Source organism: Chaetura pelagica, unplaced genomic scaffold (genome assembly GCF_000747805.2).
Source record: "Chaetura pelagica isolate M959 unplaced genomic scaffold, ChaPel_1.0 scaffold247, whole genome shotgun sequence".
Classification (NCBI taxonomy): domain Eukaryota; kingdom Metazoa; phylum Chordata; class Aves; order Apodiformes; family Apodidae; genus Chaetura; species Chaetura pelagica.
The window spans coordinates 42,913-66,214 of NW_009953958.1; the positions used below are offsets into that span (position 1 = coordinate 42,913).

A 23,302-nucleotide genomic window follows, 5' to 3' on the forward strand; every position below is an offset into this window, starting at 1 on the left:
AGGAATGAAATAGTAAAGTTTTCCCTGCACTTTGCAATTCTTTGCAAGTTGGTAGATTATCCTGCAGTGATGTCATACAAGATTAGTATGCTTAAAAGCAGGCCTGGCTTGACAGCAGTTATCTGATTTTCAACCTGATAAAATTTTTTACTGGTTTTAGAATTGCACTTTGAAAATATCTTGTGAAAGACTTTAAAGAAAATTAACTAAAATGTGACAGATAGTCGCTCCTACTATAGTTTCTTGTACTCAAAATTAAAATGCAATATATAGTTAATACTATTGAGATAAGATTAACATTATACATGAGATTTGGTTTTTTTTACCCTCTAGGTCTTGATAGAGAAAGACTGGATCTCTTTTGGGCACAAATTCTCTGACAGGTAGTTCACTCTTCCAGTACAGTAAAATGTATATAGTGAACTGAACTAAGTATTCCTAAAAACAAAAGTGGATGTTAAACTATTGCAATGTTGCTAGGAATGTTGCGATGCATAAGCTATTTTCAGTAGATGGTGCACTTTGTATATTGCTGTTTATTCAAATACCTGTTGGATAATTTATATTATAAAACTAAACTTCTAGCTGGTTCCTCATTCTTAGATATCAGTGATTTCAGCTAGGTCAGCATGTATGCATGGGTGGTGCAGAACCCACCTAAAGCTACGTCCCAGCTATCTAGACAATATGAAGCACTTAGTTTTGATATCCTTAAAAGTGAGTTTCCATTTGTTTACTTTTAATGATGAAGTCATGCCTACCTTTAGAAGTCCTGTATTGTAGGAGTTCTGTTTTTTGCTTTGATCTGCCTGTTATTAGCTATGCCAATAGTCTTGCCTGCTATTTACTGCTTATTCATGATCTTTTAGCTGGTATAGTCCAAATGTTGACTATAGAAGTAACAGACACAAAGGAACCTAATTGTCTTATGTTGCTCTTCAATGCTGAATACAGATGTATGATCACTTACAAGTCAGAAAAACAGTTTAAATATAGACTTACTTCTATTCAAAACTTACCCCAGTTCTCAAAGTCAGGTGATTAATCTCCAGACAACAGCTAGTGTCAAATTAATGTGCTGTCATTTAAAAGCAAGTGCAACTAAGACTCTTTTGATTTTTAACTTAAACCAGTTTCAGTCTGTTTCTGTAATCTTTTTCAGGTGTGGTCAGTTGGATGGTGATCCTAAAGAGATCTCACCAGTGTTCACTCAGTTTCTAGAAAGTGTATGGAATCTGACTGAGCAGTTTCCACAAGCCTTTGAGTACAATGAAGCTTTCCTCCTTCAGATCCATGAACATGTCCATTCATGCCAGTTTGGTAACTTCCTTGGAAACTGCCAAAAAGAGAGAGAAGAGCTGAAGTAAGCAGACATATTGTAATATGTATTTTATTTATTGTGGCAGTCTAAGAACTCCTGTGAATTTTCTTAATTTTAGGCTCTGAATAGAAATAGAGACAGAATTGGTAGTACTGAAAATGATGTTGAACTGCATAAGGGAACTGCACTGCTTCTCGTGCTTCTGCACACTGAAGAAAGTCTTTCTAATTCTGGGAGAAAATCCCATGCTAATTTTTAATAGGGAAAGTTAAGGCTTCTTTCTCCTCTTTTTCCTGACAATAGGTAAGCTTAAGTTTGGTATTACCACTTCATTCCCCCCCCGAGTCTGTTCTTGGGTAACCTTAAAATTCTTTCCGGCTCAAGACCAATTACTGTCAGTTAAAAATATTAATAGGGTGTCTCCTAATGCTTTCAGCTGGAAAACTTTACAAAAGTTTTCATCAGTTCATCTTTGTCTCAAACTGCATTTTAAAAGTGTTTATTACAACTAGGCAAAACCTGCACAGCATAAGCAGTAGTTCTTCCAAAACTGACAGTTCTATCCAACATCAGCATGCTTTTAATTAAAGATTGTTGACTGTTTCTGGTAACTTTTTAAAAGTTAAGATCAATTTATTATGTTCTGTTGAACAGCTTCTGTTTCTCACTTGCAGTCAGTGTCTTGACCTTGATCTCTTCTTGCTTTAAGATTAAAAGAGAAGACATATTCCTTGTGGTCATTCCTTCTGGATGAACAAAAAAAATACCAGAATCCTCTGTATAATCCAGACTTTTCTCCGGAACTAACTCTTTTGGAGCCTAATACAGTGTCATTCAATTTTAAGTAAGTTTAAATTATATACACTAGCTCTTACTCAGTTTTGTCTTTATCCTACGTAGGATTTTGTCTTTATCCTACATCTGCTTCATGCAGGTTTTGGAGAAATATGTACCATCAGTTTGATCGAAGTATGCATCCCAGGCAGTCTGTGCTCAATCTCATCATGAACATGAGTGAACAAAATAAACAACTAGAGGAAGACATTAAAGAACTGGAAGCTGTAAGTATTGCAAGAGAGATGTGTGTAATGTCTGTAATGATGCTGCTAGCTTTCATGTGAGTGTCACTACTGTATGGCCTTGCACTTTATGTAATGTTGACTTTGACTTTCACTGTATGCTTCTGTGCTGAATGCTGGACTATGCAGCCAATGTTTTGCTCTTATGCATGATTTATTTTACTCTACTGATGAATTGTATCATATAAAAGTGCTCCTACAGTCAAAGCATTATTGAAGATGGCTTAATGTAGGTTAAATTTATGTGACATACCTTACATAGCAAGGTACCCATCAGAGCTACAGCTATGTTGCTAAATCAAGGAGTCTGAAAATATTTTATTTCCATTATAGCTACTAGAATGGAAGCAGTATTTTCCTTCTTTTAACTTTGTATGCAGGTGCATACTGTTGTAATTTACCATAATTATAGAGCATATACATTGTAATCCTTACGTGAAAACAGGGCCTAATCCAGAGACCAGTCTTCTCTAAATGAGCTTTACTAGGTAAACAGCCAGAAAGACTGAACAGGGTATCCTACTTAATTATAGTTTGGCTTGATCAGTGGATTTTTGTTGGTGCTTCTTTATAGTTGGTTAAGGTGATTAAACTTAAGGATAATGTGTTTTAAAAAATGCAAAAGTTTTCCAGTTATCGGTTTTACTTCTATGTGTGGCTAGAAATGGTAAGACAAGTCCTGTATGTTCTGTTAGGGAGGAAGGGGGAGGCACAGGTTTTCTAGAAGGAAATACTTACTAAACTGATCCTATTGTCATGTGATGAATACAGGTCACTTAGTCTTAAACTGTTTCAGGTCTCAGTTGTATATTACCAATTTTATACAATTGAAGCAGCAAGGTGAAAAATCAAGCTGAAGCAAGCTGAAGACTAAGCAAGATGTAAAGTGAAGTCTGAGTTTTTAGTTTTCTGGAACTTTGTTCTGAGGCGTTAAATTCACCTGAGCCCGCATTTTTCGCTTGAGTGATGGAGAGATATAGTGGCTTGTAATGTTGATGTAGACTTTCATATTGCTGTTTCATATTGCTCTTCAAAAAAGTTGGTGTGAAAAGACACCAAGGTCTCGTGGCCTCTGTCTCAGTTCTAATCCAGCACAAATACATTAACAAAAAAAATAAAATCAGTCCTGTTAACTGGTTCAAGCTCTCAGTTACTGGGTGAGATTGTTTGAATTTTAACAAAACAAACACTTAATCCAAATCTTCCCTCTTCTCTTGCTCAGTGCTTGCAGGATAAGTTCTTTCTATTAGTCTTTCTTTCCAGGTGACATATTTTATTGTATTCTTCATGCATTTGAACAAACTGTACTGATGTTTTTCAGATATAAAGGAAAAGTCTTTTAGAAGGTTTTTAGGAAGGACATAAGGGCTTAGGTATAAAACTGCTTTTTAAGGGATTTGTGGTCTCTTGCAAGCTCCCTGTTTGCTAATAGTACTAAACTCTGTCTCCCTCTGCCCATACTCTAGAAAGTATTCCCATGATGGTTGCAACCAAACAAGGGGCAAGCCTGGAAGAACCTCTCTTGTACAGCCATTGACAGGCAATTCTTCTGCTCAGCTGCAGATTTTAAGCATGTAGTGCTTGTAACATTTGCTGTAAACTGGGGGTGCATGTGACAATATTGTCTTATCCAGTGGCCTAAATACCCTAGGTTAAGTATGTAACAGTTTTATTGTTTGTAATAGAAGATTCTGCAGTTGCTGAGGTGGGCAGTGAAAGAGCAGGATTCATTTCCTTTCAAAGCAGAATATTATCAGTAAACCAGTGATACTTACTGTTAGTAACTGTTCTGTATTTCAGAAAATAAAGCAGAGAAACGGGCAGTCAGATGAAGTGCTGGTGAAGGAACATCAGCAGTCTGTGCATCCTGCACCCACGGCACTGAAGACCCCTCCTTGCTTCAAGAAAGAGCAGCCACTGCTCCCTGTGAGTGATGCTGTGAGAACTATAGAGGGCAGCAACACAGCGGACAATCGCTACAGTGAATTCGTGGAAGAGTTCTCGAAAGCTGAGCCTGCTGTTGTCAGCTTGGAGTTTGGAGTGGCCAGGATGACCTGCTAAATTTCGGCTCTGTGCTCCTCTTCTAGACTGATTAAATCAAGTGATGGGTTATTTGGAGGATGGGTCTGTGCTGCATGACCAAAATATGATTTGTATATCAGCAAGTTTTGTTAACATACACTAGGACAGCATGCTAGTTGTCAAGTGTCTGCTGTTCTTCTAAGGAAAACAAAAGTGTTAGTTGTCTTTTAAAAGAAATAGGGGCATTTGGTAAGTAGTGACTAAAAATCAAGGAATGGTTTCTGGAAGGTCTTTGGACTGAGGTCAGTTTGCACTAAATTGATTAAAATAGTAATATTACTTTATTCAGTATAGGAAAACACAAGTGGTCTTTCATGAATTGATTTTATTTGGGAAAGAAAACTTGAACTTTCTATTTTAGGAACTCAAGCTACATGTATATATTATATGAATATGTATACCCTTGTTTAATGTCTCACAGTACTAACTTTCAGTGTATTAAGTGCCATGGAAAAGTGCGATATAGTTAAAATCATAAATAGTTGGCCTTAAACCTGTCAGATCAATGATATTGTTGTTCTTTACTACTGCAGTCTGCCTGGCTCTGTTTACATTGCTTTTGCTCAAATTGTTATTTCCTTAAGACAGGACTGAATATAAGGAATGAAGCATGCCTAAGCTGGCAGACTTTCTGCAGATAGCTATATGAATGTTAACTTATCCCTGAAGACTGTTCTTTCTTCCATTTTTCCTCTGTTGTTTAAAAGAAAGGCCTGATTTTCCTCTATGGCAGCTCAGTGGACTGAGGATCATTGAAGCTACAGGTTGTCTGACCTTAAATGTTTTGATTTGTGGCAAGCTATTGAAGTTTAGAGTAAGAAGAGTAAAAAACGTGTCATGTAAGGAAACAAAACTTAGCCAGTAACTGAACAGTGAGGCTCCTTCAGATTGTTTATTATGTGCTCAATAGTTGTTCCAGTTGCAAGAATGGAAGCAGAAATTTTGGAATTGTAGTCTACTGACACTGTTGCTATGGTGAAAAAGAAAAGTCATTCATGTGTCTGAAGCTCATGAGAAGCTGAGTGCCTCCTAAATCTTGCATTAGAAGAAAATTTTGGTTACTAGTGGGATCCCCTCATTTTGTAAAAGCTTGTCCAGCCTGTGTGTATTTTAAGTATGGAGATTTTTATGTAACTGGAGGGAGGGCAAAAACTTTAGCAAGATGCAATAGAGATCATGGGACATAAAGAAAAAAAAAAGGAGGGAAAGTTAAATTAGTAAGCCTAATTGTCTATCTGTAACCTTGTAGTAAGGGAAAAGGTTTTTGCTGAAGATTGTCTCAATGGATTTTCTGAGTAGGTAACATAATAGGGAAGAAAAGTGCTGGTGCCCAGTTCTTAGAAGTATTACTTTCCTTAGTTATGAGGTTAGATTAATGCTACTGACTATTTATCTCTGGATATAAATATTTTTTGGTTACAAGTGAAAATTACTTTACTCTTAATCTAATCCCTTTTGTTAAAATTACTGGTGTGTCACACACAACTTGACATAATTGGCAGCATTTCCCTGTGCACCATATCAGATCCAGGACTCTTACAAGGCCAGCACAGGTCATGATCATGTTGCACTTGTGAAGCTGTCTGGTAGAAATTAACTATGCCTCCTGTGTTTGAGTAATAATTCACCCATTTCACTAATTTGTTTCTTAAAAGCCTATAGCTGTAAATAAAGCTTTGTAATTATTTTTATTCTGAAGATAAAATCAGTGTCATCTTTAAAATACATTATCCAGTCATTTAAACACGTTCAGAATTTCTCCACTACGATAGTTTCACATTTGCACAGTGGTGCCTTACAGGGTTGCAGCAAGAGAGGTTTTTTGTGCCTTGTTATTTATTGTCTGCCCTTCTCCCTCACCATCTGTATCTACTTGGTTTTGTGGTTTTCCTTTGCAAAAACATCTTGTACATTAAGATTGTATTGTATCACAGTAGTGAAACAAATTTATTGCTGATAATATAGGTAAGTTATCCATTTGTACTTGTTTTAATATTTAGCTGCTCTGGTGTGCCATGTACACTCTTCTTATTTATTGTTTAGAGTTTATAGACTCAAAAGATTATATTAGCTTTTCTGCAAATATTGTTGTATGTTGTTTTTACTTTAACAACCTTCTGAGTGCCCCTGCATACAAAGCTTTTGAAGAGAAGATATGTTCCCTTTCGGTACTGCTAAAATGAGTTTATTTCACTCTCAGGCCCTTTTTGCTGGTAGAGTTCATTCCTTAGTGGAAGGAATTGGGATGCCTTTTTATATTACATCAAGGTAGGTGTGTTAGTTCTACCAATAAAATGCCAGATCTGTAGTAAATATTTTGCTCCAGCTAATATGTGAATAGAGTTTTATAAGAGTGTTTTGTAGAGCAGCCATCTTATGAAGTCCAGATAACTGCCAACTCAGCCCCCAGGGTCACCAGTGAGAAAAGTTCCTGCAGAGAGGCAGCTGTCTCTTCTCATTTGCTGTTCAGGCTTAAGCCAAAACTACCTGAAGCACATGGGACCTGTGGTGAAGTAAATAGATGGTAGCAAAGTGAGCTCCTACAGAAAGATTGGCAAGATGGTCAGGACTTGGCATAGTGAGGCTGTTCTGTGCCCTTCAAAAAGCGTTTTAAAAACATCGAGCAAGTTGACTAAAAATCTGTGGCAGAAGCCTTATGGGAGCAGAAAGAGCTTTAATTCTTATTTCAGTGGATGAGCTTTTCTTCATCATGAAGAAAGAAAAGATGCTGCTCCAAGACCAGTTGCAATACTGAAGGGTGTCCGGAACAGATCGAAATTGTGCACAGAACTTTCTCTGTCGCACGGCGGCGTTACTGGGTGGTTGGTGCACTCACCAGTTGCTTGGGAATATAATGTCCCAGATAGAAAGTTGATTCTGATCCATCAGTTGCCAAGACTTTGGCACCTGTCAATTCTGTGCTTCATCTTGAGGTTTCATTTTTGTGTACTCCAGGCAATTTAAAATATTTATTTTGCTAGTACTGAAAGAGTTTTGCTTATTTTTGGGATGCTTGCTATTGTCATAATGTATTCTGCAATACATGTTTAAATATCCAACTGTTCTGTTTCATAGGATGACTGCCAAATCAACATACTAAGAAATTAATTAAGCAACACTGAGCTGAGCCTCTGCATTTTCCACACATGTCCAATTACTAGTGACCTAAATCTAGGGCAAAAGCCTGAAGTCTGGGGAGTCCATTTAGAGAACTGGAACAGCAGTTCTTCCATAAAACTGCACATTCCTGTGTGGAAAAAATGTCATAATATAATGTTCTAGAGGGAAAGCTATTGCACATCAAACTGTGACAGTTTGATATGTGTCTTCCTCAGTATAAATACACTGATAAGCCTGGCTGGGAAAGGTGATGTGTTCTTCCTCTGAAGCTGCTGTTTTCCTAAGACCTTTTGATAAAGTAATACATCAGCAACTAACTGAGGACTTGCTACTCCCATTCTGGTAAGCTAAGCATATAACTGGATGCACAGTTGAGCTGAAGTGGTGTTGGAGTAGCTTGGCTTAACTACTATCCTCTTAAGGAAGTGACATACATGAAATAAAGAAATGTGATGTTAAAATAACACGAGGCACGTGCTGTTGACATCTGCTCTTTAGAGTCCTGCCCTGTTGTTAAGCAAGTGTGGCTAGCATGAAGGCCTCACATGAGCATGATGATTTATTTCTAGTTAAAGATAATCTGATTTCAAAATAGATAATCTCTCCACAATAGTAATTTATAGACCTTCAGGTCAGAACCTACAGGTTGTTCTTGTTTAGTTGCTTATAATTCTAAACCTATAGCTGATCATAGGCTGAGTGTACTGCTTGTGAAACCTGTATTATTAATCTTTAGGATTAGATCTTTAGACTGAAACCTACTTTGACTTGCTTTCACCATGTGTGCCACATGCTCCTCTGGGTGCTGCTTATTGTGGTTCTTCATATCTGTCAGGTGTAACAGGCTTCTTAAAGCTTTGGAGGTTTCAGAAACCTGGAAATACTAGAACTTTCTTCCACTCTTCTGAAGGCTGGGATCAGCCTTAGTGAACAGTATGGGTGAGCTCATCTTTGATCTGCTTGGCTTGACCTGCCTACATGTTAAATAGCATTGAAAATTATCACAGTATCTTTATTCAGTGGTGTAACTTTGTATGCACAGTAGGCTTAAGGAAAAGGATGTATGTCGGGAACCCTTGTCACAGTGTGAAGCAAGGAACAGAACCCTGCTGAGGTATGAGTTGTCAGAAGTGCAGAAGCAGCAGAGCTGTTTCAACGTTCAGCAGTAGCTCAGGGATTTGAGGGGGCAGGTCAGAGGCATGCTGCTTCTGAGATCAATTTCCAGGTCGCAGAGAATTCAATGACACAGTCTACTAACATGTAGCTGAGCAACTCAGCACTGGCATCAAGCAACAGAAATATATATGAATTGATGTTTCTTACTCTACTGGCTTCGAGTAATAAATGACCTGATGGTGACTTTGAAATTGGGTTTGCAAGATTTTATTTGTTTTTGTTTATAGTTAAAGTCTTGAGGTCAGTTGTAAAACGTTTGTAATTAAGTGGCATTATAGTTTTTGATACATACTATTTAAGTGTTTCCCAGCCTAATGACAAGGTTAGCACGGACATACCATGCTTTGTATCTGCATGTATTTCTGCTGAACACTTCATGCAAGTGGCAGCCTTGGTGAAGTCCCCTCCTGCCCCATGAAGGCATTCCTCATTACCTGGCATCACAGATTAGTTTCCTTGCTCTGTCTTACTGTTCAATCTTACAGTTTATGGCAGTCTGTCAGCGATGTCCCTTGAAAATCATCTTCCCATCAAGGAAAATGTTTGGTTTGTTAGTTTTTTTGTCTCTCAGGTATTTTTACCCCTGAACTAGTGAACTTGTAAAATATTACTTATTCTCCTTTTTAGGGCTTCTGAGTGCCTGTTGACTTCCACAGTCAGTTTACTTACACAGTTTAACGTCAGACCTGGCTGCTATTAAAAAATAAAATAAAATAAAATATTGGACGTGGCGAAAAGAAAGAAAACTGGTTTCATGGTAATGTATGTGGAAAGATGGGCCTGTTTCAGTAGCTTTTACTGCTCTGTGTTAACACTCCCTATAGAAGTCATTTATCTGTGTAAATGCTTAAATGCATTTATCTGGGAACATGATTGATGTGTATTCCTGAAGCAACTTTAGCAAATGGAATTTTGTAATAAGTATTTTATTTGTATGTGTTTTGAAAATCCATAAAACTTAAAATAAAATTATCTTAATATTGCCAATATAACTGGACTTTAAATAGTCTGTTTATAATAGCATTATATGAACTTTAAACTTCTAATAAAATTTTCATTTTATGGATGAATTTTATCTAATACAGACTATAGAGTACAGGAATGACTTGGCCTGTTTCATAGAACCACAGAATGGTTTGGGTTGGAAAGGATCTTAAAGCTCATCTAGTTCCAACCCCCCTGCATGGGCAGGGACACCTCTCACTAGACCAAGTTGCTCAAAGTCCCATCCAATCTCTCCTCAAACACTTCCAGGGAAGGGGCAGCCACAACTTCTCTGGGAAACCTGTGCCAGCATCTCACCACCCTCATAGTGAAGAACTTCTACTGTCTAATCTAAATCTCCCCTCTTCCAGTTTTAAGCCCTGTATTAGTTTCTTGAACAGTTTTGTAATTTTCAGTCTGGCTCAGTTTCATGTTTTTTACTATGGGCTTCTGGTCTATTACAAACACTATTTGGTGCTTAATTTAGGAGTTGTCAGGAGAAGAGAGCCCTGTGTTTACCATGACTCCATACTTAGGCAAGAAAGCTGGCAAAGGGCTTTGAGAAGTTTTATAAGGAGCAGCTTAGGAAACTGGGGCTGTTCAGTCTGAAGAAAAGGAGGCTGAGGGGAGACCTCGTTGCCCCCTAGAACTACCTGACAGGATGTAAAGAGGTAGGTGCTGGTCTCTTCTCACAAGTAACTGGTGATAGAACAAGAGGGAAGGGCCTCAAGCTGCTCCAGGGAAAGTTTAGACTAGACATTAGGAAGAACTTTTTTTCACTGAACGGGTTGTCTGGCATTGGAACATGCTGCCCAGGGAGGTGGTTGAGTCACCATCCTTGGGTGTGTTTAAAAGTCATCTAGATGTGGTGCTTCAGAACATAGCTTAGTGCTGGACTTGGTAGAGTAGGGGTTAATCGTTGAAATTGATGATCTTAAAGGTTTTTTTCAACCTAAGTGATTCCACAATTCTATAAAATAAAATCCAGACTAGTGTTTTCAACAGCTTCAACAAATCTGTTTAGGAAGTTGGAATGACTTTCTGAAAACTTGGTGTATTTTCCATTAAGAATGGTTTTCTTGAATTCTTAGTTGTGGGGCTTCTTAGGACTATACAGCAGTATTCTTCATTTAGTAAAGATAGCAACTGTTTTTTGTCATGGTAGTTCAGCTCCCCCTAACTAGTACTCGCTACACAACACTCAAGCTTCTTCCAGCAGCATTTATCTTGTATTTACTTCACCCACATCCAGCTCCATCTTGATCTACACTGAGAATATGGTTTCTGTTTGTAGTAGAGATGGAAACTAATGTACTGGAACATTGAACTGTGCAACGTGTAGTCCATGTTGTGATCTTTATTACAGAATGGGACCCTCCTGCTATATGTAGATGCAACTCTTCACTTTGTTGGAGGTTTTTATTCAAGTGGCTTCCTTTCAGGTGGGCAGGTTGTGTCCTGGGATACTCTGCAGGAGAATCTGCTTAGTAGCATTAGGGGAAAATGTCAAAACTCCTAAGTCATAGCAGTGTGGTTTAGCCATGTGCCACAACAATCATGACAGCTGTCAGTTGGGTTCTCTGTCCAGTGGCAGTAGCTGCTACATGAAGTGCATGAACATGTTCATGCACATGCAGTTGTAGTGTGTGAATGCTACTGCGTGTCATGAAAGTGCAGTTTCATAAATATGTAAGTGGAGGGAAAAGCTAAGTTTAACTTCAGCTCTTAGTATAGCCTAGAGGCTAATTTATTTTACTGACTTGGTTCAGGGAGCATTTATTGCTAACTACAAACTCTTTAAGTTTTTAGGCATTACTTGGAGTGTGCATGTTTAAGCAAAAAATGGGCAGCATGTGTGAGAATTAACTGCACAGAATGGTTAGATAAGCAGCAAGTGGGACATAAAAACTACATAAAGCAAAAATGGGTATGTCCTCCTTGACCTTTGTGGTGGCCACACTGGACTGTGGAAGGAAATGCTGATACTGCCGTGGCTCGAGGGCTTTGAAGCTGGCAGAATTGGTTCCAGAATTTGACACAAGATTGAGTGATCCTAAAAATGTTGATTTCTGCTTTGTGTTTATTTTCCACTCTGAAGCTGCCCTGGATAAAACACTAAAGGTGGCTGTGATATGTATTGCAAGAATATGGCCTGGCAGAGAACAGGGCTGTTTCATGAGTATTCAGGAGTGTGGATGTTGGTCAGAGATGTTCCTCAGCTGTGATTTTAGCTGCTCTGGCCAAGTCCTTCTATGAAAACATGAGTCTGCTGCAGTTTAATGCTCTGTTTGAGATTCATGTGAGACTGCTCTGGTGGGCAAAATGCTTTTGCCAATTGGATCTTTTATTTTCCAATCCTACTTAAAGCTTTTAGTAAACTTGGTTTTAATAATATGCTGATGAAATAAACAATTCTTAATAAAGCAAATGCTTGCTTTTCTGCTCACTTGTTGGACTTCCCATGTGCACTGTCTTTCTAATATTCTAGGTTATCTGGTGACATGCAATGTCCCGTTAGTCCACAATATATTCAAGAGGTTAAAGTGTGACAACCGTGATAGAATAATAACTTTGATTACTTTTTTTTTTCTCTTGAATGTGATAAGGACAGCACATGAGCAGGAAAAATGTTTCAATTACTATTATAGAATTTTTAAAAATGGCTTTTAAATGCTCATTGTATGTGCAGGAAATGTCAAAGGAGACTTCTTACAGCTGTTATGAAGCATATTGAAAAGGAATGATTAGTGGAAGAAAAAGGATGAATGTTTATGCATATGCTAAATCTACATTTAAGGAGGGTTTTATTTTGTAACTCTGCTTAACAAGTGATTTAAAACCCAGTATGAATGCAGCTAGAATGACAGAGGTGTGTGCTTGGTAATGTCTCAAAAAGGAAGAGTAAGCACTCTTAGTGCTTGGGGCTTTACCAAGACAAAGCTTTGTAAATATTAAGCTAGTGGATCTTCTTAACAATTTATGGTGAGTTGATGTTGGATAGTAAATGTGTTTTGGGGGAAGAAAATGTAAAAAGAGAACATGGAGCACAACTTTATGTAGCCATCACTACGAATTTTGTGAAATACAGAGCAGAGAAGAGCACTGAGGATTTGATAGCTGAAAAAAAAAGAAACGAGGGCTGAATTGTACTTTAATTCCTTTGCTGCTGCTTACATCCCATAGCACACAGGTTCATCCACAGTGCCAAAGCACAGCCTGGGAGAAGAGAGATAACTGTTATCTGGGTATTTGCTGATATGAACCAAGAGAAGGAGAGCTGCTTCTCAAGCAGAGATCACGTGGAGGAGAAACACATACCAAGTGTGGGTCACAAGACTGTAAGAGAATGAATTCCCACTTTGACTGATGCAGGAGAAAGGCTGGTCAGCTAGAGTTCAGCAGTGGGGAAAGGTTTAGAGTTAGCAAAGAGAACTACTTCAACTTACTGGTGTTTGAGGTATCGTAATGTATGGAGAAACCCAGCTATTTATGTAACTCTACAATTGAGTTATATATAGCCCTAAAAATTCAAATTCCTGGGTCTCAATTTGACTTGTTCTATTTCAGGATGAGAATCTATAAGTAAAATTCTGCTTTGCCATCCTAAAGTCATGCCAAAAGTTAATTTAAAGAGCATAACTTGGCAGAGACTACTCTCTTATCTGCAGATTTGTATTGAGTCCTATATGCTCTGTTGCAGTTTGGGCCCTCGTGGTTATTCCGTTTCTGGTCATTTCTGTTATTTTCTTGCTTTTCTCTCATGTGCCTATATACAGCCAGACTCCAAGGCAACTGAGGCTGAGAAGAGCTGCTCATATGTAGCTGCAGAGATCAGCCAAGGGTCATTGCTTTACTACTGAGCTGCTCGTCTTGGTAACAACTATCCAAGTCAGCAAGGTAGAAAGCCACCATTTGGGATTTCTTCCAGCTGTGATTGTACCGTGCTTGTACTGAGGTGCAAGTCACATCAGTGTAGTGCTTTGGAAGCTGGTGTTATGGCAGGTCTGCAGAAGAACTAGTGACCTGACCCCATTCTGAAAAGGACCATTAGGCAAGTGCTGGAAGAGCAACACTTCTGGTCAGCCTTTGAGGATGTGAAGAGTGTGGTGACCTGTCATCATGAGGATTAGGGAGAGATGCTCTGATTTACTGCATTTAAAAGGTGTTCTGAAATTGTGCTGCTCATGCTCAGTCAGTTCCTTTGTAGGCTTATTAGTGTGACAAATAAAAGGGAAGCCTTTAGTGTTAGTTAAACAGGCAGCAAGTGTACTAAGGTTTTTAGAAATCAGTAAACACAGCCTAGAAAGACCAATGGCATCTCAACTCTTACAAGGTTGAGGGAATTTGATTTTCCAGCAGCATTTGGGCCATTAAACAGAACTACAGCTACATCACTCAGTGGGTCTCCAGAGGGACTTTTGAGGTCATTATTAAACCATGTTTACCTTTCACATAACTTTTCATGTTAATTCCATTTCCAGGAAAGCCTCCCCTCCCAGCTCTCTGGTAGTGGCTGCGCTAAGCTGACCACTAACCACTTTGGTTAAACAATATTCTGTATTCAGCTCCAAATTATGGTAGAATTTATAGGAGGAAAAAAAAAATCCAAGATGTTCTTGTGTCTGTTGAATAGTCTTTGACTTAAATGTAACAATTTAAAACTGGTAGCACTTTGTATAAAACATATTTTTAATCCATTGACTCGTAAGAAAGAAAGGAAAAAAACCCCAATAATTAAATCCTTTTGCTTAATTCTGAAAATAACACTGGATATTTGGGTTAATTTTTTCTTTATAGTGGGTTCACACTCTGAAGCGGGTAACTCATGCTTCTCTGAAAATGATATAAAGAGCACTGTGACCTCAACATTTGCCACTTCATTAGGAACAGGATAGTTTCCTGCAAGGACTATTTCAAAACAATCTATTGTCTTGAAGATGTTCCTACCAGGATGCTCTGCAGAGGCATTAATTTATTTTGAGTGAAGGAAGTTCATAATCTCTTGCTTTTTCCAATTATTTTTTCTTTGCTGTGAAATATTTTTATTAATATCCAAAAAATAATGTGATCTGTGACATTGGCATGTACTCCACAAGACTTTAATTGCACTTTCTGGAGTGTAAGTCTTCAATTATACTGAAGTTTAGGAGAGGGAGCTGTCAAGCTTTTATACTCTGGTTTATATTAACCAACTCAACAAAGCTTTATTTCACACTTAAACCTTCATTGAGGATAAAGGGCTCAGCACAGAAATGCATTAATTGCACACTCATCCAGATGCTTACTCTTCTTTAGGGACCCTGGCTCTCTGGACATAGAACTAAGCAGAATGGGGGTGGGTGGGGTAGAAGGCAGCTTCTACAGAAAACCCTATCAGAGCTAAGTATACTTTGTTTATAGAACATAAAATACTTGGAACTGATCTTTATAGTGACTTGAAAAATCGAAAGACTAGCAACTGTTAATGTGAGTTGGAGAGGCAGCTCTTAATGGTGTATTTAATGCCTTATTTTTACTGCCATTCAAACACAGTGTAGTTTGAAGGCACATGCTCGGAGTTGTCCTTGTTGGATGAGCTTTTATGTGCCATCTAGATTGAGTTAGAACTATGGATAGAGCCTGAGGCTACATACATAACGTGATTATGCTGCTGTTATGTTAAAAATTTCAGCTGTAATGCTTAATGTGCCAATAAATAAAATTATTTTTTTCCCTTATGTAGTTCAAAGATAAGAGTAATTGCCCTCTTACCTTCTTTCTGCCAGTTTTGTAGACTTTAATATGTAGTTGATTGTTTTATGACACTTTACTCAGTTGGATAAGTTCCTTTCTGAAAAAGAGATTTTATTGAAAGCCACAAATAAGAGAGGGAAAGCCATCCATATAGCTTATTAAAGAAGATTTTCACTGATTATATTTATGTTTTCTTTGTGTGGGGGGTTTTTTGGTTGTTTTTTTTTCATGGGTGTTTTTTTGGGGGAGTGGTTGTTGTTTGTTTTCTTTTTTAATCAAGTCCTGTAATACTACAAATAGGACTGGAAACCTGCAGAATACTGATGAGGTTACTGAACAGTTAATCCTGAAATTCTCAGTCATTTCTCAAATAACAGATTTGTACAGGTTGGAAGAAGTGTGTGGAATACAAGTGAAGTTCATATGAGAATTTGAGCAAGGACATGATGCCAGGTTGGTTGTGCAAACTAAAGTTGCCTCAAAAGATTCTAGCACTAATTTAATAAAACAGAAGGAGTGCAGAAATGCATGTCAAAGCTGTAAATCATAAAAAAGCAATGAGAAAGAGATTAAATTATTCCTCCCACTGGAGCCAGTATCCACAAATTACTAAAACCCTTTCCAGCACACTGGAAAAGCACGTTTTCCAGCAAACCTGTGCAAGGAGCCTGGGGTGACCCACTCAGTCATGTGTGAAGTCAGGCACTGTGAGCCATGTGCCCCTGCTTTTTACAAGAATTTGGAGTAGCTCAAAAATATGCCTGGGAAAGCACAGGCTGGTGAAGGAGCAAGATGCCTAGATGTTAACATTGCAGTGGTTATTTGATGGAGCACTTCATGGCAGTGGCCTCCAGAGCAACACCAGGGAGCCTTGCAAGGTGCCTGGACATGGGATGCTGCTGCTCATGGAGAGTTGAGGGACACATAGGACACTATTAATACATCCCAGGGGCTAATGTTTCGTCCTACTGGTAGCAGAGCTGTGGCATTCAGAATGTGTAGTGCTTGTCTCGAACAATCCAAGAGACAAGCGATGGACTTTGGCACTCAGGATATCTGTTGTCTGTCTTGTGGATTAAACATTTGCTGATGGACTAAAGAGATGTCTCAGCAACCCACCCAAACCTTTTGCTTTCCCTCCTGTGAGGAGTACCTGAGAACTGGGGAGTTTAGTGTGGGACATGCTGAGACAAAGGAGTTCTACAGCTGGCGCTGGGAGCAGAATATCCAGTGATAACCAGGCCTTGATATGAAAACCCCCAACTTAGCAGGACAAGACAAGGAGTACCAATCTCAAGCCACTTCCTAGGACTGAAACTCCTCTGCAACAAACTAATCCTGTGGTGCCAGTTGACTCAACCTCCTCTTTTGTAATGGCTGATCTCATCAATTAGCCAAACAAAGACTACATAGCCCCTGGCATCATACCTACCCCTGCTATCAGGGAAAAGATAGAAGGATTTTCTCCCTTTTTCAGGGAAAAAATGGGGGTGCAGTGGGCAGGAACTGTATAAAAATCTGGGACTCTATGGGTGCATTGGAAGCACTTCCCCACTAGGAACCACTTCCCCACCAACGACATCTCTGGACCGTGGGTGGTAACTATGCTCTCACTTTCTGTCCTCTATCTCTCTGCTTTCTCCTCTCTTTTCTGTCTCTCTTTTCCTCTCTGTCCTATCTGCTCTAGGGACTTTTGTTGTGTTACTGCAATAAAAGTTTGTTGTGTGCATGACATCTGACCTCGTTTGTGTCTTAATTTCACCATCTGGGATCACCTGTATAAAAAAATTGCCACGTATCCGAATATCGGATCATGACAAGAGCTTTGGCTGCAGCCCAGAGATGGGTTTGCCTGGCTAGCAAGGGAAACTGAAGAACAGGATTCAAAACTGGTGTGCTGAGGAGAGAGCTGGTCAGGGACTCCCAGCAAGGTGCTTGGTAAAAGATGCAAAGAGTTCAGGTGCCAGTTCCTGCCTCTCCTCTGCTCCCTTTTAGCTCTTAATGTACTGGTTGAGTTGCATGAGAAAGGGAGGCCCCCATTCATTTTCCTGAAGGACCTGGGTTGGTTCAGGCAGACACCTCCCTGGCTGGGCTGTCCTGGTGCTCAGGCTGCCATGTTGGGCTGAGCAGGTTTGCAGCAGAACAGGAGGCATGAGAGAGCAGCCTCTTCATCTTTGGTCTCTTCTTGGGCCTCTCTGTGATGATAACAGCTTGTCATGGAGCTCCATGGCACTTTCCATCCCCAGAGAAGCAAAGCTGGTCTCAAAATAACTAATCAAGATACATGAAGCAAAGAGAAAAAAAGGGGCACTAAAGGGATACCTGGGCTAAGATGACCATAAAACCTTGGTCTTCAACTTCCTGGCCAAGTATTCTGACCACCACCTGGGGCTCAGGGTTCGCAGTGAGACTGACTTGGGTAAGATAAAGCCTTTGAACCACAGTCCCTACCCCAAGGAGGGAGATTTGAACCTAATAGGCTAGAGACTAATCCAAATAAATGCATGAGTTAGCTCTGAACAGGGGAGTCTTTCTGAAGGGTTCTGTGCTGTAATGTGAATATGTTGCTGAGAAATCCAGAACTGCTAGAACTGTAAAGCAGGTTTCTGCAGAGCTTTGCGATGCCAGCAGGAGATGAACTTTGTAGGCTTAACCTGTGATGTCCCCAGGGAATATAGCTGCCCACACACCCTTGTTTCCTGAAGGCCTCAGTGATTCTGATGTTGGACCCTCATTATTTCCAAGGCATGTTCCAGATGTGCCATGACACCATAGGTACAGCAAGGTCAGAGGGCAAGAAGTGATGCCAAGAGTTGCATATGTTGAGCTAAGAAGTGGAGGAGCAGGGTCTGTAGTGCTGGCTACACTGAGTTTCTCAGCACTGGTGACAGAGTCCCTCATGTTGTGCAGTTGTGAGGCTTCTATTTCCTGGGACATGTGGGGAGTCCTCCTGTCCTTTCTATCTCAATATGCCAAGTAGGAAACACAGTTTCCAGCATCTGTGGGATGTTCAGCAGCATAGCTGCTGAAGCAATGAGTACACTGAAGGAATTAACTTGTCACCAATTAGTTTTGGTCTCTGTGAACGAGATTCACTTCAAGGTAAGTGTGGAATAATGTAGCAACTGGTACAGAAGGTAACACTTCATTTTTATGTGGCAAATCTAACAAAATAGCTGTTGTGATTTACATGGCTTGTGTTAAACAAAGCATCTTAACTAGCTTGCTAATGTTCCTGTATGCCAGATTCATTAGACAGGGCAAGAAAAACCATCTTATCATACCCACCTTTCTGGAAAAATTGTTAAATTGCTAACAGATAAATTATTCAGAGAAAGACACTTGGTTTATTTTAGAGATGTTGCAATAATTTCCAGACTGTAGTAAACTGAGAGTTAATTCTCTAGCTTTTTTACAGTTATCTCTTTTGATTGTAAGAGAGTAGGAAGATAGCTTTGTATTTAAGTGTGGAACTTTGGGAGATGCGAGTGGGATAGCAGGGCCTGCTGCAGGCTCTGTCTGACCTCAGATAAGTCTTTTAATCTCCATGTTACTCCTGTTTGCTTGTGGAAAACTGAGATAATATCCTCTTTTCATTAGTTCTCCCTTTGGTTTGCTTATATTACAATCTATTCAGGTTAAAGAGTTTTACTCTTATTTTATATGGCATTTACATGGACCCAGTTTCACTGAGGGCCCCAAAGCCTGATCTACAGATAATTCTATTTTCTAGTAGTATTATCTGAAAAATGCCTACAATTAATCCATGAAGAAATACTAAAATCAGAAGGAATAACAAAACTGCTTAAAATTTCAATCAAATTACTATTATTGCAATATCATATCTAGATTATTAGAATAACAGCATATAACTGGCAGATGAAGGTCCCCAATGTTGGCACAGCCTGAATATTCTGTGCTGAAGTGCTGTTTTTATTCTAAGATGGCTTGCATTTGTTATGTCTTAACATTTTGTCTTTAAAAGCTTGTAAAGAAGAAAAATAAGTTCTACAAAAGCTAAACAGTAGCATTTCCACTTACTACCATTTACAGCAGATTTTTCAGGTAAGAAAAAGTGCTAGAGGACCCATGAAAATCAGGTTATTAAAATACTCTCTTCCATTAGCTTGTGAGGCAAAACTGAGGAAGAATAAGAAGTTGACATAGAACAAAATTCTGAGGTGAATGGAAGGTCAATACGTAGCTCTAAAGCATTAGCTTTCCTTTGTAAACAGAAGACTTGACATTGTTATATCTGGAGACTCTGGAGAAACTGGAAAGCATAAAGTTAAAGCAGTAGTTAATAAGGATGGGAATAATAAAAGAAATTCCATGAAGCTGTTCAGAATCAGATAAATAACGTCAAGGAACCTGACTTCTCTGCCTGTGGTAAAGCATGTACCAAAATTCTGAGTTCTGGTTTTCCTGCTGGTGGGAGCTGCCAGCTCCTCCCGAGGGGCTGTCATGTTGAATGGCCTCAGGCCTGGCCCCTTCCCCCAGCTGGCCTGGCCCATCTGTGGCATGGCTTCAGTCATCTCTCCTCTGTGGCACAAGGTATCTGGGACAAGGGTGCAGTGTATGAATCTCAGTGCTCATGTCCAGATGTCAGGCAGCAGCATTTGAAAGTCCTCCGGATTCTCCTGTGGACGACGGAGATAAAGAGATGTTTCTAGGTAGCCATCCATGTAACCTATTTCAGAGCTCTACCTCACTTCAAGTTTCTCTTGACTGAGTATGAAGCATAAATCACGTCTGAAATAACTTTTCTTCCCTTCTGTAGGATAAGTGGAGAACTATGGTCTCCTAGGGGCTAAACCAGCTCCAGTGTCTCCTGCGGTGACACACAGGGCCAGACAAAACCTGGGGCCAGGATACGTCTGGGGTTGGTGGCTGCCTTTAGTGGCTCCCTCAGCAAACCCACGTGTGTGTTGTTCTGCCCTTGCTCCTCCTGCCTGTGAGAACATGGGGGCACCCCCCAACCCTGCCCCTACTGCCATGTCCTGGGGTTCCTTGTGTGGCTGGGGAAAGGGCAAGGGGATGCTCAGCTTTGGGGAACTGGGTCTGGGTCCTCACTCCTGTGTAGGTGAGCCCTGGACATTGTGAAAGCCCTGGGTTTGGTTTTCATGGGAAGTAAACCTGTATCTGTAGCAGAAGAATTCAGGCAGAAACATAGATGGGGATGAAGGCTGAGACTGCAATGTCAGCTGCTCTCCAGGAGCTCTTCCTCAAATAGTGAAAGAAAAAGGATTTAGAAGTGAAAAAACCCTGAAATAATAACTTAAGGATTAATCTTTCCAGCCTCTGTCCTCACTTCCTTTGAGGTGGTGTCTGATTCCAAGACATTACATATTTTAATAATGTCTAATCTTAAAATCCTTGCTTTTTCCCTTTTTCAAGTGAAAAGGAGCATAGTGGTCTTGCAGCCTTCTGATTGCTTGCAAGAGCTTTGGTTGCTCTTTGACATGCTTGCTTAGGAGGGGTCTCAATGCAGAAATGCTGATGGAGTGTTTTCTGAACACCTCTGCTTTTGACAAGTGCTGCTGCCTCCTGGCTTGGGTAAGGACAAGTTTGTGTGGACTTATTAACAAGAGAGGAGTCTAGAGAGAGAAAACTCCCAAGTTTGAAATCGTACACTTCACTGAAATGTATAATTCGTACTTATTAGAATTATGTACAAATTCTTCTTGCATTGTATAATTTGTGCATATGTTTTCCTGTGGTTTCTCTGTGAATGAATGTTGTCCTTTTTCTTATTAAAAAATAATAATAAAAAGGATTTTTCTTTGCTCATTTTCCTAGAATTTACCAATTCTTTGTAACTGGATTTCTCTTAGCTATCGTGTTCCCTGTTTCTTTCTGGACGGGACATGCTTGAACAGGGAGAGTGAACAATTATCATCTCAGTGTGTGAAGATTTAATGGCAAACCATCTGAGTCCTTTGCATGCCACAATGCTGCTGGTGCCTAATGGCTCTGGATTTGTAGTGCTGGTCCTACAGATGATGTTCTGCTGCTCCCTGCACTAGCTGTGTCATCTTAAGTGCTGTTGGTTACCCACAGCTCTCAGCAACTTTAAGAGGCTTGGTAGGTGTGCAGTGCTTTAGAAACTGAGACCTCTTAAGGAAAATATACAAGGAGTCGATTAGCACTATTTAACATATGTGACAGCTAATCTTTTTCTACTTTGTCTCCTGTTTTTTTTTCAAGAGCCTGAAACCTTACATCTTTGCTTTAATAGCCTTTAATTAATGCATATTTTCTTTATTGCTCGCACACTTGACATCTCTTCTTCATGGAGTATTGAAATATCATCTCTGTTTTTCATGTCAGCAGCTGACTTTCTCATTCATGTTCACGTATAAAACTGCAGGTTGGAGCTGCAGTGTTTTCAGCAGCAGCTTACACTATACTGTGCCCTTTCCTAATATCCTTAATCTCTGCTTCTGGCAAATAAAATAGTGACCTACTTTATTTCTCTGCTTTCAGAAAAAAAACAAAGTGCACATGGTGGAGTGGCAGCTGCTGTTTCCTGACTGTGAGCAACGAGCTGTTGTGCCCCTGCTTTATTAAACCCAGTCCTGCTTTTACACCCCCTCTTCCCACTCCATGCATATGGGCACTCACTGCAGCCCTGTCTCTCTGGTGCTTGGTGCCATCACCCAGGTTTGGACGAAGCAGAGAAAAGATTGCCTGCCCATGAGGATGGGTTAATTGCAGGAAAAGTGGAGTCAGGAGCTGCAACCCCCTCTGTGAGTGCTCCCTGCTGCAGGAATGGCTCCTGCTCTCAAAACTGGAAGATGCCGGTAACCCTGGACCATGTGCTGGAGATCATGTTCCTCCTCTTCGACCTCCCTGTCAGCTACCAGTTATTTGGAAAATAGGGACAGGGGGTAGGGGGAGGGGCAGGGACCAGTGCATTGCATTCACTTTGCAATAAGAGGGGTGAGGGGGTGTCATTCCTGTGGCTCACTCCCTCTCCTTTTCTGCGCTGGATGCTGATGTCAGTGTTGACTCATCCACCTTCTTGTTTCATGGGCATCTTCCAGTATCTCCAGGAGCTCCAGGGCTTTGCAAGACTGTCATACAGTTATGAGAGCTAGGCACCAAAATAGAAAATCAATAGTATGCAAGCAGTATCCTCCCACATGTGCTTTTGAAAATCTCCCCAACAACCTTTTGCATCAACGCTAACCAGACTTCACCTACTAATCTGCTGCACTTAATCTCCCTGAGTACCTCTCCAGCATTTGTCTCTCATCCCTAACTTAAGCTCCCTTATTGACAGATGCAGGCACACAAACAACTTTTTTTTTGCCCCCTCTCAATCCTCCATTGTTCAAAAACAACATATGACGACAGCTCTGGCAGGGCTGTATCCACCCTTTTTGCTCTCAAAGTCGTCAGCAGTTCAAAATGGGAGGATGAAGCTTTGCTCCTGCCTGGTTTTCACAGAAATCCTTCTAAGAGGCAGCCAGACAGCCCATGGTCCAGAATTTGTGGGCTTCTGTGGCCAGTTCCAGCTTCCCTGCAAAGCCATGGCATGTATCTGCACAACTGCACAGTAGTGGCTGGATGTTCTGCTCTTGGCTGGCTTTAATGCTGTCTTCAAGTTATTGTTTCAAAGCTGCCTGATACAACATCAAAGCAGCAGTCCAGACAAAGCACATTCAGGATGGCAGCTGGGGTGGAAAGAGGGAAAATCTGCAGCACAGCCATCAAGCAGGGTGTTTATTCTTTTGCTTCAATGAGAGTGAGGGGCATGCAGCAGACCTGCTGGTGGAAGAAATTTTATAGGTGTGATCCTGAA

General features: G+C 40.1%; 1 protein-coding gene across 1 annotated transcript in view; it reads left to right on the forward strand.

Moving 5' to 3' along the window:
* The window catches only part of MTMR6 (myotubularin related protein 6), a 17,960-nt gene extending 13,499 nt beyond the window's left edge, over positions 1-4,461 (forward strand). Inside the window, exons 10-14 of the mRNA XM_010001901.1 lie at positions 334-383; positions 1,163-1,363; positions 2,031-2,165; positions 2,256-2,382; positions 4,201-4,461. Of these exons, the coding sequence (XP_010000203.1) occupies positions 334-383; positions 1,163-1,363; positions 2,031-2,165; positions 2,256-2,382; positions 4,201-4,461 (774 nt within the window). The remainder of the gene's footprint in view (positions 1-333; positions 384-1,162; positions 1,364-2,030; positions 2,166-2,255; positions 2,383-4,200) is intronic.
* The last annotated feature ends 18,841 nt before the right edge of the window (positions 4,462-23,302 follow it).